This window comes from Lissotriton helveticus, chromosome 4_1 (assembly GCF_964261635.1).
Source record: "Lissotriton helveticus chromosome 4_1, aLisHel1.1, whole genome shotgun sequence".
Classification (NCBI taxonomy): Eukaryota; Metazoa; Chordata; class Amphibia; order Caudata; family Salamandridae; genus Lissotriton; species Lissotriton helveticus.
Window position 1 is genome coordinate 1,541,144,006 of NC_136063.1, and position 21,687 is coordinate 1,541,165,692.

General features: G+C 42.8%; 1 protein-coding gene across 2 annotated transcripts in view; it reads right to left on the bottom strand.

Moving 5' to 3' along the window:
- Positions 1 to 4,773: 4,773 nt before the first annotated feature.
- LIMD1 (LIM domain containing 1) overlaps positions 4,774 to 21,687 on the bottom strand; it is a 411,104-nt gene continuing 394,190 nt past the window's right edge. For both annotated transcript variants that reach the window (XM_078688169.1, XM_078688170.1), the window contains 3 exons: positions 21,128 to 21,179; positions 18,589 to 18,657; positions 4,774 to 7,276 (listed from right to left, as the gene is read on the bottom strand). In XM_078688169.1, coding sequence (XP_078544295.1) covers positions 7,139 to 7,276; positions 18,589 to 18,657; positions 21,128 to 21,179 — 259 coding nt within the window. In that variant the 3' untranslated portion in view covers positions 4,774 to 7,138. The remainder of the gene's footprint in view (positions 7,277 to 18,588; positions 18,658 to 21,127; positions 21,180 to 21,687) is intronic.

Sequence of the window (21,687 nt, forward strand, 5' to 3'; positions counted from 1 at the left end):
CGATATCATCTTTCACACCTCTCGCAGAGCTCAATGGAGAAAAACGTTCCTCACCCTACTCACTGTCTCCACCACCAGGAAATCCGCGCATAGCTTAACTCTCTCCATCACACCATCCCAACTCTTCCTAGGCAGAACTACCATTACGATCTACAATAACGGGATTGTCCTAATTCAATCCACAGACAGGAACTTGGAACTACTAGACAACCTGTTCCCCACTTTCAAAGAGAACCTCTCCAACCATCAGACTTCCACTCACATCCCCTCCAGTAACATCACCCCGGACTTCACAGCCCCCACCGACAACGCTTCTAACCTAGCTCAGCACCAGAACGACATGCACATCACCACTTCCCCCACCACACCAGTCGATCACCCACCGTCTGTAACCACCCCACACTCCGCGATCACAGACACAATTAGCTCCCCATCTTACACTAGCCGCCCCCACACCTCCGTCCCGGGGACCCCCACCCATAACACTCCCACTCCTCCTCTCTCCCCAGACCCCGCCCACATCCCCCCTAACCTAGCTCAGCGCCAGAACGACACACATAGCGACAATTCCCACACTCTGTCCCCCCCTTCTCTCAGCCCCCACTCCCACACGCGAACTAACCATGCAGACCACATCACCTCTACCATCTTAACTCCCCCTCCCCATGACAGGACCATCTACAACCCTAGCTCCCCCCCCATTCTCAGCCCTCACTACCCTTCAGGCTCCCCCATCACCACCATCATACACTCCACTTCCACCCCGCTCTCTCCGCCTACCACGAATTCCTTCCTCTACGCCACCAACCTCCGCCGCACTCCATCCACTCTCATCACCCCCTTACCCCCCCTCCTCCATAACACCATCCCGTACGATGACATCACGGAGCCCTGCATGAACACCAACCCTCCACCCCACCCGCACGATAAGTCCCAGGTAAGCCACCCACTCATGACTTCCACCCCCAGCACAAACACTTATCCCACGCTGGACAAAATTATGGCCTCCCTCCTACAACTCAAAGAAGAAATTCACACCATCAAAGAAGACATGCACACCATAAAAGAGCTACTCACCACACCCCCTAGACTCACCTCACTCACCACCATACCCCTCTCAATTTGCTCTCCTCCCGTCCCGATGACGAGCCTAAGCTACGTCCCTCACACAGGACCGCGATCCATGCCCACAATCGCAACAACCGCACCCGCCGTTCTCACTGGACCGCGATCCCTGCCCACAATCGCAACAACCGCCCCCGTCGCACATGCAACCCTCTTTCAGATCTCGACACTCTCTCCCTCCTCCGCTCCTACGACCCTGCACCCCTAAACCTCACACCCACCTCGACCTCGCACCACCCCATTCCCACATTACTCTCAAATCCCCATAGACCCTCCACTCTAAACAACAGAATATCCGTCCCGAATAACCTTAGAAAAGTCCCCCTCTCTCTAGTTCCCTCCTCCTCCCCTGACACACCCCGTCTCAAATGCTCTCTCCTAAACTGTAGGTCGGCTTCTAGACACTCCTCCGCCATCGCTGACCTCATCTTATCATTGGACCTTGACCTAATCTTCCTGACTGAAACATGGCTAACCGAATCTTCTACACCTATAATGGACATTCTGGTTCCCCCCAACTACCACATTATTAGGCTTGACAGGTCTGGCAAGATAGGCGGCGGAATCGCATGCATATACAGGAACAGCCTTTCTGTGCTGAAAGTCTCCGAGCCTTCCCTACCCTCTCCAACTTGCTATGAATACATTTGCCTCGATATCATCAGTGATGGCAAACCGATATGCTCTCTTCATGGCATTTACCACCCACCTAGAGACAACCTCCTCTTCGCCCAACAAATGATGGACTTGATTTCAACCAATGCCGGACGACAGCTCACCCAAATATACCTTGGTGACTTCAACCTCCATTGGAACGATCCCAATGATGCGGTGGTTAATAGTTTCAAAAGCTTCCTCAGCGCCCTCGATCTCACGCAATTATCCAACAGCCCGACCCACGAGAAAGGTTCTATCCTCGACCTTATCATCGCCAGAGAGGACGCTGCTCAACTTGAGTCTATCCAACCCTGTGACTGGTCAGACCATCATACTGTCACATTCTTCATCAATGAAAAAGTCAAACTCAACCCGGTTCAACCCTCCAGAACTAAAGTCTGGAAAAGAGACCTGAAAAAACTCAACCCAGTCTCCCTACCCCCGAACAGTCGCGACATCCTACTCCCGCCCACGGGAGCTACAGATGTACAATCCTGACTGACCACTATCTCAACGCCATGACCTCAATAATCAATGAGGCTGCTCCTATGCAGCTAAAAAGAGTCTCCGCTAAAATCTCCAATCCATGGTACGACGGGAGTCTCAATGAAGATAGACGAGCCATGCGAATGGCAGAGCGCACCTGGAGGGCAGCTCCCTCTGCACTGCACCTGAAAACCCTGAAGAAAAAGAGAAACGCCTACTTCAGGAAAATAAAGCGCTCAAAAGCAAACTTCTTCAGCCTCCAGCTCGACCAAGCAAAAAACCGCCCAAGAAAACTGTTTGAGTTAATCAGAACACAAACCAAGGAACAACCCCAACCTCTCAGTACATTGCACGAAGCACCCTCCTCTGAAGACTTCGCCGCTTTCTTTACCCAAAAACTGACAACATAAAGAGTGATCTCCGCGCTGACGCAAGACTCCACACCACACTCAACTGCATAACACCCACCGGACCTAAAAACAATGCTACATGGTCAACCTTTGAAACCTACTCCGAAGAAGAAATAGGCAAACTGCTCAGCACCCTGAAACCTTCCAATCACCTCACGGATCCCCTCCCTGCTAACGCTGTCAAAGATTTCATCCCACTACTCCTTCCACTCTGGACTAAGATTATCAACAGCTCACTCCAAGAAGGAACCATCCCTGACTCCCTTAAAGTTGGACAAGTCACACCTCTGCTAAAGAAACCTACTGCAGACCCATCCGACCTAAACAACTACCGTCCCATTACCAATATTCCCACTCTCGCCAAATTATTGGAAAAATGCGCTCAACTACAACTGACTAAACACATTGATCTGTTTGATCTCCTTAACCTTCATCAATCAGGCTTCCGAGCAGGTCACAGCACCGAAACTGCTATGACTCACATAATCGACGACGCCCTTCAAATCCTAGATCAAGGGGATACCTGCCTCCTCATCCTTCTTGATCTCTCTTCAGAGTTCGACACTGTTAAACATGAGAAATTACTCGATCTGTTGAACACAAGAATGGGTCTTTCCGGGACTGTTCTCAAGTGGTTCACCTCCTTTCTACACAACAGGTCACAGAAATTCAAGAGCAACAACCTGATGTCCTCTCCAATACCTGTTTCGTTAGGTGTCCCCCAAGGATCCTCCCTTTCACCAACATTGTTCAACTTAGTTATGGAACCTCTCACCACCTTGCTTCAAGCATCCAATGTACTTTTTCACATGTACGCAGATGACACTCAACTATATCTCAAATTACAATCCCTCAATGACATCGTACTCCTGAACTCTACGATCAGAAGCACCCAATCCTGGCTTGCTGATAATCATCTCAAACTCAATGCTCTGAAAACAGAATTCCTGCTGATCTCACCTCCAGCTAAGATCTCTACCACTCAAACCTGGCTTAAACAGCTAACTGCACTCAATGTCCAACCCACCATAGTGGATTCAGCGAAATCCCTAGGCATAACTCTTGACTCCAATCTCAACATGCAGCACCATATCAGCAAGGTTACTAAGGGAGCGAACTTCCAAATCAATACCCTAAGGAAACTTAAACCCTTCCTACCAGCCAAAGACTTCCAAACTGCAGTACAAGCACTGGTCATCCCGCGAATTGAATACGGCAGCACCGCCCTCTGCGGTCTCCCGTTAACCACTACTGCACCCCTAAGAGCCTCTCTAAACGCTGCAGCGAGACTCATCACTGGATCAAAAAAGCACTCTCATATCTCCCCTGACCTGAAATCACTAGACTGGCTGCCTTTTGAAGCCAGAATACATCTGAAAATCGCCTGCATGACACACAAGGCTCTACACCTGAGCTCTCCCGGATACCTCACTCAGAAGCTGTCAATCTCTGGCGGCTCTAGAAACACCAGAGGCACAAACAATCTTCTGCTAAAACCTCGAAGATTCCGGAAGGAAAAAACTTATAAACGCTCTTTCTCAGGAATGGCACCCAGGATCTGGAACTCACTCCCTCCTGAAACTAGGCTCATCTCCTCCACTACACTTTTTAAGAAAGAAGTGAAAGCTATTTTTATGGCCAAATACACCTGACCTATGAGCATGGATCTATAAAGACTCTACACCGACCTGTATTATTATGTTCGAACTCTATGACTATGACTATGTATTTCACCTGTATTATTATCTATGACTATGTATTTCACCTGTATTATTGACGCTACTGACCAGCTATGCACACTTTTAACTGTTATATTTTTATTATTGATTTGCTGTACTAATTTGCTCCCTCACGTACCTACCCCTCCCACTTATTATGTTTAAATTCACTCGCTTGTTGGTATTCCCGGCTTTGTAAAGCGCTCTGATATCTGCAAAGATCTTGTTCGCGCTATATAAAACTTTCAAAATAAAATAAATAAATAAATAAGAGAAGTTTAAGATTACCCATAGAAACACACACACACATATATATATGCATACACTGCCCCGTCTCCAACAGAAAGAAAGAAAAACTCTGGAACCACGGCAGCATGTCAGTAATAAATCTATATTTTACTCCAAGAATGATTTTTATCACTTCTATCTTCGATTCTGTTCCAGATTTGTGAATCACGTTTCTTCTCTACATTTAAGTGGTGCTGTCATCGACAGCAGAGTGAAATGCAATTGACACCTCACATGGTACATTAATAAATCCCAAACTTTTCTGGTCTTTGAAACATGTAAAGAAAATCCAGGAACTGAGGCAAAACGAACTACTAATCCAGTTAGTATTCAAACTTAAAAACCTCAAGGTTATAGCACGTAAAGGCAAAATTATCCATTGTGATATCGAATAAAAAAAATACATCTCTTTTGAGCATCCAGACACTGCACAACCACGTTTAACTCTTCATAGAGACATGTTTCACATGAATCAACGTATAAGCAGAGCTTGTAGGCATGGAAATTCGAACTGGGAAATGCATTCTTTTTAGGACCAATGATTCCAAGAAAATACCCGCAACAATGACAAAAATTAGCCATTCAGTCTAAAGGCAGCACCAGTTTACATCTGGCTTTGTCTGCCAAAGTCAAGCATCACACTCAAAACCAGACAACAGTCACATCCCTCTTTGTGGTTTATCATAGGCATGCTTTTGAGAGACGTCAAGTTCTAAGGTGACCGATGTTCGGAACAAGAAAGTCTTTGCATGCTTCCACTTTTTGAAAATGTTTCCCAGCTCCTGCCACTGGAGTTTCACAAACAAGTTATACGTTCTGATTAGCTCAACATTGAATTATTGTAATGGTCTTTACATCAGTGCCCTTAAGAAAACGATTGCAAAATTACAACGTATCCAGATATTGTGGTTAGCATGATCTTTGGCCTCTGTCAGCAGGCACATGTTACTCTTTACACTGGTTGCCAGAAAAGAGAATTTCATTCAAAACATGAAGCGGTAAATCAGTCTGGACCTACTCATCTTCAGAGTACATTTTGGAAATCCACTCCTAACCCATCTCTTCACTTCGATGATTATTTCGGATTGATGCTTCCTCGTTTCAGGAAAGCTTGCTGTGGCAGACATGCCTTTCTTCTACCAGCAACAAGGCATTGGAACACCCTTCCCCAATTTGTTAAGGGTATAGATGATCATTTTTTTATAGAACATCTTTAAATAAACATCCTATTTGATTAATCGTTAGGTACTTATTTGACCTTCAGTTTTGATCTACTCTTCAGTGCCAGGATGCCCTTCCAACTAACAGTTAAACTCAACAAACATAACATAACGTAACATAACACAATTTACATTTTACTGGGGACTCTCAAATCATGTCACATCATCAAACTGACAAGCATTTAACAGAGTGAAAAACAAGCATTTTGTTGAACTCCTCTGAGAGATTTCTGGGTTAGCATTTGCATACCCACAATTTCTGCATGTTATTGACACTGGTAATACATCAGTCAATGCAAGTCTGTTCTGGGGCTCAAAAGAAGTGCTGTTGTGAACGGGTTATTAAGGGAACTGCTTCTTTTGTACTGCATGGTTAGGATAGAATTTATAAACACCATCCACCAATCACAACTTGCGTTAAAAACCACTGATATAGAGAGTAAACATCCTCTACCCTGAAACAGCATACACATCTTTTGCTATATAGTTCAGTTTTTGAGGTGGTTTTTAACATCGAAGGGCCGTGAAGAGCAGTTATTGCTCCTTGAAGTTTCATTCACTCTTGTTACCTTCCTGCCAACGAGCTGAGACAAACTCAAGTGATGCTTTAATATCAAGCACAACAGACTGCCTATATTTTATAGAATATCTTTTCAGCTATGCTATCCATGGGAAAACATTGGGGACATGTAGGTGACACACACATTTTGATAGTTACCATTACTTGAAAAAATCTAGGATAAATTCTGGCTCTTGAATGCAAACATATGTTCTACCACTGCAAATGAAACGACAATTCTATCAAAGATTCAAAGTCTCTTAATGTCATTGAACAGGCTCTCTTTTTCTGAGAGCCATGCCCAGGAGAGGGCAAACAGAACATTTCTCAGTCTTCTGGACGTTTAGCATCATGCCTTGGGTAGGAAGAGGCTTCTTTCGGTTTAGCTGCCAGTTGACATCTTGTGAAATATCTCAAAGCGTGGGACTCTTAATCAAGGCACTTGGGAATAAAGCAACTTGACTGCATGCAGTGTCTACATTAACCAAGTCATAGATAAGTCCGACACCTGAAGAACTCCAATGGACATGTACGCTTTGGGCTAGATGCGAACATCTAGATCCTTGCAAAGCGCGTAGCTGTGCATTGTTCACCCTTGCTCCAAGCACTCATGATTGGCTGAGGTGTTTGGGAAAAGTCAACAGCTAGCATGGTCTACAGAATCATCAATGCTGCCTAATAGCGAAGCGGGAAGGCCGAGCTAGGCACCGTGCCTTTCTCTAGATGTCTGATGTGGCAGGAGTGGCACAGAAGGTGATCATCTATGGGATAACACCTGTGACCTTCTTCGTCGTTCAGCTCCATACTGCAATCCTAGAACATGAAAGGAAAGGTTAAAGTTACCAAAATAGCAATTAACTAGCATAACAATATTTATATTAAGATTCTGGATAAAATCAAACATTTGACATAATCCAAATCAGCAAAATGTTACTATAGAAACGGATGCAGATAAAATATACTGGATTGACAAATACATAATTTGTTTGGACCAACATATGTAGATAACAGGAAGCAAGTGATACATTCCAGTTTCTCCAACCTATTAGTGTAGAGTGTGTGATCGAAACAAGGACAGATATCAGTCACTATCTCATCTTTATAGACAGCTCAGATAATTAAATTCATCATATAAAAAGCAATACAATTATTAAGAATATCTACAAGTTAATCGATCCAAATCAGCAAAATGTTACTATAGAAACGGATGCAGATAAAATATACTGGATTGACAAATACATAATTTGTTTGGACCAACATATGTAGATAACAGGAAGCAAGTGATACATTCCAGTTTCTCCAACCTATTAGTGTAGAGTGTGTGATCGAAACAAGGACAGATATCAGTCACTATCTCATCTTTATAGACAGCTCAGATAATTAAATTCATCATATAAAAAGCAATACAATTATTAAGAATATCTACAAGTTAATCGATCAGCAAAGACTTAAAAACTCTAAAAGTACTCCATATTAAGGTCACAATTATACAAATAAGAACAGCTATTAAACAGTGCAATGGTTGCTCTTTGCCATATTTTTAGTTCCGTCCAGCATGCGGCGTGCAAAAGGTTTGAAACAGTAAACACTATATGCATTCATCAGTTTTGTATATTGTTTTTTGAAATATCTTTTTATTGGTTTTCGCACAGTGTAGTGTACATGGGTACAATACGGTCATAGAAACGTCTGACAATAACCAAAAAAGTGTCGGAAATATACAGGTCAACTGCAAGGGTGAGTGTCTCACTGATTTGCAATATCTTCAGAATGTATGCTCTAAAAACTACACACGCATACAAAAGTCAAATGTAGGATACCGGAATAGGAAGTACATTAACATAACAATACACACACAAAATGTATCGATCAAGTGTAGGGAATGTCCATTCTTATGCATATCACAAACATTGAATATGGGGAAACTAGAGCATGAGAAGGAAATTCAATAGGCTTTAGAGTCTATATAGTCTGCATTCTGGAGGACTAAAAACCAGGGGCCTCATTTATGATAAATGACGCATCGCTGTGTGAAAGCAGCGATGCGTCACTTCTCAGTGCACACTCCTTGCGTCATGATTGATGCGTCATATTTATAATATGACGCATCATGTCGCAAGGAGTTACAGATATGTCAGTATTTCTGACGTATCTGTAGGCGCAAAAGTGACGCATTGCTGGAGTGTGTCACAAAAGTGCCGCAACTCCAGCAATGTGTACTTTCACATGGGCAAATCCCACGTTGTTAGTGCCTGCGTGAGTCTTACGCCTGCCATGAAACAGGCGTAAGAGTTTGATGCATTAGCGGCCAAGAAATGGCGCAGTGAAATCTTATAGATTTCACTGCGTCACTTCTATGACCCTTTCTTGCGTCAAAACGCCCCCCTTGCATACATTATACCTGGTGCAGGTATAATGTGGCGCAGGGGTTTACAAAGTGACGCATTTTCCTAGATGCGTCACTTTGTAAATATGGCGCAACAAGGCGCATTTTTTACACCACTGGTGCGCCACAAAAAGTGACGCACCGGCAGCGTAAAAGTGACGCACAGCCTCATAAATGAGGCCCTAGATGTCTTACTCTGCTTTATCCCTGCTGACAAGAGATCGGAGAGAGTGAAAATGTTAGGAAATAAAGGCTCCCTATATGTTTTCAAATTTGTGTACCTGACCCTTGAGCCTGTAAAACATCCATTCACAAGAAGCTGTTCCTGCCAAAGCTGTCAACCATTCTTTCACCGTCGGGGCTGTGTTCTACTTCGAATGCCTTAATATATACAGTTTGTCCTTCGCCAATGACGAGTCCAGCCACTCTTCTGATGGTTGATGATACTGTTGATGTGCATTGCATGTAAGACTACAAGTTCCAGAGATGGGTGCAGCCTTAGGTCAGTGGCACCTTGGAAGACTTATCAGATTGAATCCCAATAGGGCATCACAATTGGGCAGTCCCACAAGATTTGCACTATATCCCCTTTGGCACGACCACATCGCCAGCACTGCACAGTAGTGGACAAGCATGCTCTGTGTAACTTAAAGCGAGACCAGTGTCAGTCATTTAAGATTTTAAACTAATTGAACCTCAGTCTTGCCCCCTCACACTTTTGTCATGTAGAAGTATGATAGCACGTCAGTTCTTCAAACGAGGTAGGTAGGTGTGGTGACCACCTCCGAAACAAGAAGACCAGAGTGGTTTTCGACTAAAGGGCATCAAATCATGGTTTCATAGAGGCTAGATATCAGTTTTTTGTAGCACCCCCCTCCACTTGATCAGGTAGGTATGTAGTGCAGAATCGCCCATGGGGTCTGGGCAGCCTCCCAGTTTTCAAAGTAAACTGTGCTTCATGTGTTGGTATTGTAGAAATGGGTTGACTAACCGAAATTCTATTTGCAGCTCTTGGAAGGGTATGATTATACCTTCTCGTATAGTCTAAACCAATGAGAAGATGGCATCTGGATCCATTGAGGCCAGTGGAGAGGTTTGTTATCAGCTGAGATTTCTGCATTATGCCAGATGAGTGCAGCTGCATGCACATACCCATGTTGCTTCAGAGGTTTGTGGCTATCTTTCTAGACCTTTACAGACCCTCCCAGCATTGGATTAGTGCTGGATGAGTAGATAATGGAATTTTCTAACTATCTCTCAGCCCTAGATGCAGTTAAGACCTCCTGCCGTAGTTTAACCAATTAATTCTTGAAGTCTGTGGTCGACTAATAATGTCACTAAGCACATCTCTAAATGTTTTAAATCTTCAACACACCATAAGTGGAACCAGTGTGGTATGGGCATTAATTATGCGAGTTCTAAGACAAGTTTCAGTTCAAGATCTAATCTTAAAGGCAATAAAGGAGTTTTCTGACCCAAATTCAATAAGGACCTTGAGAATTTGTTTCTGAGCATTGAGTTCCAACTGATGACTGTCACAGAATAATGGGGAGAACCTATATAGTACAGTTTGCAAACCCTTTGGATATTTTGAGATAAGAAAGTTTGTGCTTTACATCTCATCTATCACCCGCCTGGTGACAATCTCATATTCACACAACAACTCATGGACATGATCAATTCCAATGCCGGTCGGCAGACCACCCAAGTCTACATGGGTGACTTCAATCTCCACTGGAACGATCAGAAAGACACAGTGGTGAATAGTCTCAAAACTTTCCTTAATTCGCTTGACCTCACCCAAATATGCGATAGACCAACTCACGACAAAGGCTCGATACTCGATCTCATCATTGCCAAAGAGAACGCTACACAACTGGAGGCGATTCTACCCTGCGACTGGTCAGATCACCACATTATCACCTTCTTTATCAATGAAAAAGTTAAACCTAACCCGACTCAACCAATAAAATCCAAAACATGGAAAAGGGACATGAAGAATCTTAACCCCTCTACCCTGCCTCCCCACTTCGGCAATCTCCTCCTTCCCCCTTCTGGCGCCTCGGATGTTCAATCACTGATCGACCACTACCTTGACTCTATGAACACAATAGTCAATGAAGTCGCCCCACTGCAACTGAAGAGAGTCTCCACCAAAATTTCTAACCCCTGGTATGATGATAGACTCAATGACGACAGGCAAACTATGCGAATGGCAGAGCGCACCTGGAGATCGGACCCTTCAGCACTGCACCTCAAAAGGCTTAAGAACAAGAGAAATGCCTACTTCAGGAAAATAAAACGCACTAAGTCGGACTTCTTTAGCCGCCAGTTGGACCAAGCAAAAAACAGGCCAAGAAAGCTGTTCGAACTAATCAAGACCCAAACAAAGACACAACCTTTACAATCAAACAGCACAACAAGCGACACCCCACACTGTGAAGCCTTCTCTGCTTTCTTTAAGCTAAAGACTGACAACATAAGAAATGACCTCATCATGGATGTAATCCGATTCCCCAACCACACCAGAATGGCTAACACTCAACCTAAAAACAAGGCATCTTGGCTGGTCTTCGATACCTACTCGGAAGAAGCAATACACAAACTGCTCTGCACCTTGAAGCCCTCTAATCACCTCACAGACCCTCTACCTGCTAATGCCGTAAAAGACTTCATCCCCTTGCTCCTCCCTCTCTGGACCAAAATCATCAACAGCTCCCTGCAACAAGGTCACATTCCAGACTCCCTCAAGGTGGGGCAAGTCACGCCTATACTCAAGAAACCTACAGCTGATCCGTCTGACCTAAACAATTACCGGCCCATCACCAATAGTTCCACCCTGGCCAAACTGCTGGAGAAATGTGTCCAACTCCAACTAACAAAACACATTGACCAATTTGACCTCCTCAACCCTAATCAGTCAGGCTTCCGAGCGAAACATAGCACGGAAACACCTATGACACACATAATTGATGACGCCCTCCAAATTCTTGATCGCAATGAGTCCTGCCTCCTCATCCTTCTTGACCTTTCGTCAGCATTTGACACGGTCAAACATGAGAACTTGCTGGCGCTGCTAAGCTCTAGAATGGGTCTATCGGGAACTGTTCTCAAATGGTTTTCGTCCTTCCTTCACAATCGGTCTCAGAAGTTCAAGATCGACAATGTGCTATCTTCAGCTGTGTCTGCAGATCTAGGTGTTCCACAAGGATCCTCCCTCTCCCCCACACTGTTCAACCTCGTCATGGAACCGCTTGCCACCTTGCTCCAAGCTTCCAATGTCCAATTCCATATGTACGCCGACGACACACAACTTTACCTAAAGCTACAATCCTCGGAACATATCAAACATCTGAATTCCAGGCTTATTAACACTCAATCCTGGCTGGCCGATAATCACCTCAAACTAAATGCTCTGAAAACTGAGTTCCTACTCATCTCACCCCCGGCGAAAATTTCCACCACCCAAACATGGCTCATAAACCTAACTGCACTCAATGTCCAACCTACCATCGTGGATTCGGCGAAATCCCTAGGCATCACACTGGACGCCAAACTCAACATGCAGCAGCACGTTAGCAAAGCCACAAAAGCAGCTAACTTCCAAATCAACACACTGAGGAAAATTAAACCCTTCCTCCCGGCCGAAGACTTCCAAACTGCTGTACAAGCTTTAGTCATCCCTCGAATAGACTACGGAATTGTGGCCCTCAGCGGACTCCCGCTATCCACAACAGCACCCTTAAGAGCCTCCCTGAACGCTGCAGCGAGACTCATTACTGGCTCAAGAAAACATTCGCATATATCCCCAGACTTAAAGTCTCTAAAATGGCTGCCCTTTGAAGCCAGAATACAGCTAAAAATAGCAGTTATGACACACGCGGCCTTGCACCACAATGCACCCAACTACCTCGCTCAAAAGGTGTCTATATCAGGAGGCTCAAGATCCAATAGAAGTACAAAAAATCGACCCCTGAAACCTCGTAGATTCCGGAAAGAGAAAACATACAAGCGCTCCTTCTCAGGAATGGCACCCAGGATCTGGAATGCGCTCCCTCCTGAAACCAGGCTTATCTCCTCCACTGCACTCTTCAAGAAAGAAGTGAAAACCATCCTTCTGGCCAAGATCTCCTGAACCTTATAGGTGCTGGATCAGAGACTCTGCATTGCTTTGCACCACTGTTCACCTGGTCCTTTGGCACTATACTTCTGCGTGATGGGGACTCCACTACGCTATTCTCTTCCTATCGACCAATATATGATACACGTTGGCTTACTGATTCACTCTCCCGATGCCCCCACTCAGTTCTCTCTACACTAAAACATTGATATAAGCCATCCACACACCCATGGTGTACCTGATCACCTCTGTAGTGGGAACAATGACTTGTGCCTTTTGATATTACTTGTTTACCTGATTGTATACTGACATGTTTTATGTATGTTATTATTATCCTACCATGTGTATGACTACTATATTGCTCCCTTTTTCTCTGTTCATTCCTACTGCCCCCACCCTGTCTTTGTGAAGCGCTCTGATATCTGTAAGGATCTTGTTCGCGCTATACAAAACTTTGAATAAATAAATAAATAAATAAGAAGGGTATCATCAGGGAAGTGTAACGCTGGTACCTTATGCTCAGGTAGTGTCCGGGAATCGTTTTCACAGTTAGCCGGAAAAGTAATACAACCATTGAAGAGGAGGAATAAATTCAAGGGAAAAACACTGGCAGACTTGGTCATTATTTTATCTTTTTCGGTTAGTTGACCTTTTGGGTCCCATCTTTAAGTTCTGCAAAGAGGGTACCATGACATAACGTGTATTTGTAAAGCACACGTTCACCCGTAGGTATCTTGGTGCTGAATAACAGATGTTTATTGTAACCCAATTCAATAGTACTCATTTTGTCAACCTCAGATGGATGAAAGGCTGAGTCGACCCCCGGGATTTGAACCTGTGACCTTAAGGTCGAACACAAGCCTCTGCACTGGATGCATTAGTCCACTGAGCCACCAGACCCGGCTTGAACCACTACCATGGATGTAGGATTAAAGTTCATCTGTTTTCTCAATTATCAGGCTCAATGTAGTTGATATAGGCTTGTACATCTTTGAGAAGGCTTTGTTTGAGCTACAGATGGCAATCAATTTAACAGTCCTGCCATTGTTACTAATTGTCAGGGTGTTGAGAGTAGCATGACAGGTGCACACTTGAGCATCAATCAATAAACCCTGAGTTGTAAGAGATAATGGCTAGTGGTCACTCTCTTCTCTGTGGATGACTGTCATATTAAGCACGGTTCTCTAAGCCTTGATATCCAGAATAATATCATCTATATAGCTTCTGTAATCCCCTCTCTGAAATGTAGTAGCAGCATACTATCAGAGAAAGAATGGCCATTGCGTGCACATGAGCCATGGGTTAGAGTTATATCAACCAATTGGTTGCCAATATGCTCAAAGTTACCTACGGTGAGGCGGGGGTGGGGAGCATTATTTCTGAGATATCCCAAAATGCATCCTTGTCTTTAGTCAGATCCCGAGTGAATACTGATGGTTCATATGTTAAATTAAAGTCACCAGCAACAGTGACATAGTAGGTACTAATAAAATAACTCAATAAAGTATTGAGTAGTTGGAGGATAACACATGTAACTTGTATTTGTGCTTCCAATACAGATGTTAAAAATGAGGAGGGCATTTCATGGTCAGAGATAATCTGCAATCCCAGTTTGTCTGGCGAACTTGTAGATAACTCTTTACCAGACCACTTTAAAGAAACTTTCATACATACTACTAGGCTGCCAGAAGCTCTTCCTACCCATGTGGTTATAGCTGGGATACAACAGCTCCTTTAGCAAAAACTATACACATTATCTAAGGCCCAAGAACCTTGGAACATACAGAATGAATATCCATCTATAAAACTACCAATCATCCCATTTTTATTTTGATCCGGCTATATTTTAACTATTAATAGAGATAGTTTCCCCTGAAAATGCTTAGGGAGAGACAAAGGCCCCTCCTGTAAAAAGTCCATGTACTGGATCGTTATTTGAATTCACTACAGAGACTTTCGCTGACCACCTCCCCTCCTGTAGTTCCCTCAATTATATCAGAGGAGTACTCAGACTCAAAGTGTAGGATACTAAGACTGTCAGTGTTGATGGCTGGTAGTCAATCATTTTCTGGTAGGTCAGAGAGCACAGAAAAATTATTGGCAACAGGAATGTGTGGCGAAGAAGATATTGCAAGTGAATGGGAAGGGAGTCTTATCAACTTTGGATTCAGATGCCTATAAAACAAGCATTGAAAATGCAATTAGTCTCGTCTTTGATTAAGTTAAAGCCATTTGCTTTGCTAATGGCATTGCATAGCAACGCAAATGGCTTTAACTTAAGCAGAGGCGAGACCTATTGCATTTTCAAAGCTTGTTTCTTATCTTGTGTCAAAAGTGCTGCACAGTGGTGCGACTGCGATCATATACAAAGAGGCAACTTATTAAGCAAGTTCTGAATTCATAGGTAGGTCATGTTCCCAGAAGAGATGGCTCTACAGCACCAACATGTATACAGGTGACCAGGATCTGGACCTTAAGCCTAGCAGCCAGCTGGTCCAATAGAGGTTTAGCCTAGGTATGCAGCACAACAGTATATAATGCAACATGCTCTCTTTGGGGGCGGGGGGGGGTGAGTCAGATAGTCTAGGCAAAGAGAGGGAAGGGTTAGGTAAAGGGAACTATAAATAATGTTTTTAATAATGCTTTTCCTGCTGTTACAAGTGAAATTTTATTTCACAATATTCCGCAAATTAAGATCTTTGCAGCCTCTTCACTGGGATAAAGTTGTATTAAAAGTTTACAATACTATGTATCAGCCCTTGACACGTTACCTGTTTTAGACAGAGGCATCAACAAACACAAACTACAGTAAGAACATTACACCAACTCTATTTTTCACATACACAGTAAGAGGAAAACGCCAGAAGTGCTCAGATATTCATGTGGAGCCCACGAGTCACTGGCCTGATTCTAAACAAGGCCAGTACAGTCTTTCATCCTTCAGAGGTTTATGAAATAAGTGCACGAGTTGTGTAGTAAAAGTCTTTGCTGCATACTGTATGTACCAGGTAAAGGGCAGGACACACTAGGGTATTGGGGTAACTGCGGCCTCCTTACCCCGAGCGAAAACTACACCACTTTGCAATAAGTCATGGTTTTTAGCCACCCATTCAATATCATTCATCTGAGATATGTTTAACACCTTGACCTCAATGAGGACATAAGACACCTTATCTGATAATGTATCTGCTGCAGTACCGACATGCATCTAGCTGCCAAGATTTCAGATTTGCCATGTGTGACAGTTTCATAATTTCTGTGTAATTATGAGTTACACTTCAACAACTATGAGTGATGTTTTCTCATGGGAAAAATCAAGCAATGAAGACGCGAGAAACAGAAGGTTATTGACAGGCCGTGTAAGAGGAATGTTCAAACGGCAGGAAACGCTCCCCCCGGGGGGACAGCCGAGACCTTGGGAGGGTGTTTTCATGAGAAGAATGCTTTTTCAGTTGGTGTTTCTGCTCGAGGAAGTATGAGCAAAAAGGGCATTTAACACGGAGAATGTTCATACACTGAGCATGGTCCCAATCGACCGCTGCCGAGGCACAGTTTACGAAAAAAGGTCCAGTGACCATGGTTTTTTATTAACCAAACATGACCTGCAATTAAGTTACAAGGCATCCTTCTTTCAAAGTCCCCTTCCAGAAAAAAAAGTTACATCTTTAATCATCCAATTTTCGCCATCCCTCCGGAGGCAGACATTTTGTTTACCTACAGAGCCTGAAATGAAAAGCTGAAAACAGCCACAAGATCCCCCTGCCCAGACTCTACAACCACACGCACGGCCCTATCACCCGTGAGCATCTACACATCTTGTCCCAAGGGCTGCATGTGCCACGACTGGGAAGAGGGTGGGGGTGCCATCATGCCACGGGCCTCGTCACCCCCTATCTCTCTGCACTCGAGGCCTGCCACAACTAACTGCAGCCGAGAGGAGAGAGTTTGGGGACCAGAGGGAGGGGGCGAGAGGAGACAGGAAGAGGTGGCGAGTGTGGGAGTGTAGCAGAGAAGAGTGAGCAAGAGAAAGGAAAGAATGGAAAAAGGCAGGGAAAGAGCGTGACAACCTAGGGAGGGAATGGGGCAGGCGGGTGAGAGAGAAGCTCAAACAGGGGAAAGAAAGGCGACGGAGGTGGGAAGGACGGGTGTAAGACAGGTGGGCAGAACAGGGGACAGATTTAAAAGGGATGACGAAGAGGCGGTCCCGAAAGTGAAAGAGCAAGGATCACTTGTCTTTATGAGCCATGTGTTTATACACATGGCCCCTTAAAGAAAATAAACCTTTTACGCCAGAAGGAAAGCAGCAGAGCCCGTCCAAGTGTGCCGTCCAAAAAAGCCAAAGGGAGGCAACATACAAAGCTCTTTTCCAATGGCTGACCACCGTTTAGCATAAACGGTGACACCAGCCAATGGAAAAGAGGGGCAGGGCTTAAAGCCCTTCACTGAAACTCCTCAAAACATTAAATCTCACCGAGCAAGCTGCGCATGTGTGCAGCAATGCTAGCTGAGACTTAAAAAGCCTAAAGGCAGAGGCTACACTGAAACTGAGTGATTGGGTTCCAGGTGAAAATGGTACAAAATAGTGTAAGGAACACTATTTATTATTCTAGGATAACTTTGTCTGTGCCCATTTTTCCCAATTGAACATATGAAATATCTGAAGCATCTTGAATGAGACAGTAAATGCTGTATGAATTTAGTCACTTATACTATTCAGTCCTACACATGTTAATATGATTACTTTAACCTTGTTAGTGGGAAGTTGAAAAAAAAATCTGCTACATCAACAAGCCACATGAAGGAGTTATTGGACCATAAAGGGCCCAATTCACAAAATATTTCCACACTTAGGCATCACTTAAGTGCTCACATATGTATTTGTTGTTGACAAATCAAGGTTGTCCAGATGTGTACAACAACAAATCTCACTTAAAACTAGGATGAATCTTAATACTTATGAGTAAGGTGAATCTTTGAGTATGGATCATGGATAATATCTGGGAAGATGCAGGGCAGTGGCCCTTCTGGAAAGGGGCAATCACAAAAACATTACATTATTCACAAAATTTCCAATTAAATTTGATCACTGTGTCCCCCCCACACCAAAGGCAATACAAAGTTAAAGTGCACAGATCGAGCATGGAAAACAATCCATATTTGATGTAATGTTTTTTTCAAGTTTTGGTTCACCCGGAAAACTAATGACACCCAGAGTAAATTAAATAAATTCACATGTGGTAATACACATTTACTGCAGTTTGTCTGCTGCAGTAAACACAAGACGGGTGTTAAGTATGGGCATCTACAAATGTAACTAAATTTCCAAGCCTACTTTGGGTGATACTTGTAAATTCCTAAATATGTGAAAATCTATGTTAATGGTAGATGTACATTTATATTATAACTACTATATTTAAAAAAAAATGAGAATCAGACCCTCATTGCTCAGAATAGCCCAGAAGTGTCCAATGTGTATATCATCATGGTAAACAAGAGATGGATGACATTGGTCGTGCACAAGTAAATATTTTTATTAGAACAAGAGTCATATGTTCCAACACAATGTAATATTTTCAAATCAAGTGGAAATACGTGTTTATTGTGCATTGTGTTCCTTACCTCACAATGATAACACTCCACATGGTAGTCCTTGTCCATAGACACGACCCTAATGGTTTCATCCGATCCCTATAAGCATTTGAAAAAGCATAAATATAATAAAGTTAACAGCAGAGTAACACATAAATCCTTTCAAATTCCCCTTCTATAATTTTAAGCACTTCAACTAGTCGAATGATGGTGAATGATGAAAGAAGAACTCTTTTCAACCACTGCATTACCACTAATTGCCATCAAGTAATGTGTTTCATCTCATACTGATTTGCCTAACCCCTCATTAAAGAGTATTGGTCCAACCACTGCAGTCTTGGAAATATTTTTGAGCCTAATTAATACGTTTTCTAGAACTAGGTAGATTTTTTAAATCCTTTGCGACAAGATAAAATGGCAATACGTTTTCCTACCATGTGTATTTGTAATTTATTTTCAGCTGCCCTACGTCATAACTTGGGGGAGACAGTCAAAATGATGTCCTTATCTCAATACACATTGGAAAACACTTTGGAAACAAAACAAATAGAATACTAACTACCCAACTTGCTTTGCTGGTAGAAATTACAGAAAAAAAGACAAATTTTCTTCAAAGTCAAAAATGGTAAAGCCACTCTCTCCATTGAACAGATAAGGCTTCATTGTGTATGTACAAATGAATTTGAAATCTCTTCCCAATACGATGTTTCTAATAGGATCTCTACTACTTCAGCATTTTATAAATCAAAGCAATTTCATACCAGGCCACCGGGAGTCTAGACTGTGTAAGTGAATCTCAAGTACATCCATATGAATCACAGAATTCGAAAAGCATTGCAACTTTAAACTCCCGCTACAGAGAGACTACCCGGGTCAATGGAGAACAGTTGTACGCAGCTTTCAATACATTCCATGCAATGATAATGCTCAATGTGACAGGAATTAAAGTGGCTGATTAGAAATTAGACAGCGGATGCATTTGTGCCATTGCCTAGGTGTGAATGTCTGAAGTGTAAGTCAAAGAGGCATGCAGTCCCTACATGGAGGTGATAGGAAGAGGTCGAGGAAATGTGATATTTGAAAGAAGGTCGACCTACTTTTAAATATCAGCTTTTGAGATTGTTTGGACAATTGCATCCATTTCAAGCCATTCATTATTTGTTACAATAACAAGGGCACCCACATATTAAAAAACTAGGGCATCCTTTAGTTATTTTTAACCTAACACAACACCAGTCTACTCACATTATCACACTTAACATCGCACCTCATTATTCACATCGGCATAAAATACAAAAGAACTACAGCAAAGAGCCCCTTTGCAGAGTCCACTGGGCATTGCAGCCCTGGCCCAACGAGGAGCTGCCTGATGATGAAGCATGGCACCCATTTGGGGTGTGAGGGCTCTTGATCCTCAGAAATCAGATCCCCGATCTGGTGCTTCAGGCTATTCCAGACCTTTTTCTTTCCTCACCATTTAGGAACTGCATACTTCTTTGACTTACATAGCCTAATTGGTAGCGTGTATGCCGGATCTTTATTCGCCCCTTGTGTACTGTGAATGTCTGAAGGCCAAAACCCACAAAAATCTGACAAAATGTCAGTTTTGGTAGCCTGAGGGTTAATTAGTATCATGTATACCCCTAAAAGTCTTTAGTGACAAAGCCAAGTCCCACAGAGATAGTGGCTTCGTTATATTAAACATATCTTTAGGGGCCCTTTCAAGAACGCCACAAGCATTGCGAAAAGTTATATTTCCAGAAAAATATACTCACACTACTGGTGAACGAATGAAATGAAAATAAGTAAGACTGGGATGTGAATCACTGATTTAATAATGTATCCTAACATCATTTTAATAAACAAATGTAAAAAAAAGCAGCCAGCAACCTACTTCATTTAGAGACCGAGATATGTTTGAGCCAAGCTTGAGATTCTTTTAATCGAATAAGTATGTTTTGGTTGTTAAAATATTTTTGCCCTTACAAGAGATTCTTCAGGGGCAACTTTTCAAAAACATCAATACAGCCTAGATAACAGCTAGAACGTAAGTATGCACTTTCCTAGTGGTAACTGCAGCAACTAACTAATAGTTGACCTACAATGGCCAAAGAATTCCCACTTGGGAACAATGCCAGAATGTAAAAAAAAACACACTCACTCACTCACTCTCTCTCTCTTCTTTGTCATCACAACACTTGCTAGAGATTGTACCTGCAGGGCAACTATGCGGCACTGCTGTAACAGCAAACTTGCTTTACTTTTAATGCTGTCAAATTATTGACTTCCATGCCCACATATAAGAATTAGGCACCAGTGGCACGCAAACAGTTCGCAAACACCTTCTTTTTTTTAGTTTTTCTTGAATAATGACTGTAAAATTGCCTTCTGAATGGTTATGCGGTACCTTCAAGACATATATTTTTCATTAGTGTGCTTACCCTGCATGGTATGTTTGTAAGAACATTTGAAATGATCAGAGCCAGATGAAAGCAAGGACGTTCAATAGGGATTTGTGTGATAAGTTACAGAAATAAACCAGCATTGATAGTAGAAATCTGAGTCCTACCTCCGATGGAAGAATGGCCAGTCCACAAGAAGCACATTTCGGAGCCAAAACCCTGAAATAGAAAAATGTGAAAACGTGTTTCACTGATGCTGTTAGAGAAGCTGAAATTAGATCTGATGTCTGGGAATGTATGACAGAAATGGGAAGTGTTGTAGCTCCCAATATCAGTCAGAGAAGAAAAAGAAATCTTGGTCAACAAACAGCTGTAACCTTTGTACTTTTCTACTAACTCATTTTATTCTGAAGCAGCACGCCTGTAACAACACATGGGTTTCCAAACGCTACTCTCTTTTGTGAAAAATCATGTAAGGGCCTTACTTTGCCATTTTATTGATTGTCACAGTTTTTTTGGGTGAAGAATAGGTGGAGTTCTTTTTGGTGTCTTGTCGAATGACCACCCATAACATCCTTTTCAGCATCTATTGCTCCCATGTATATTTTTCTGTGTTTTTATGAAGCAACGTTTTAGCATTAGTCGATGTTCCATTTCTTTTTTGAGCTTCTAGGACTATTTCCATTTTTCTTTTGACATATTTTAACTACATTTTTTGCCATTAAAG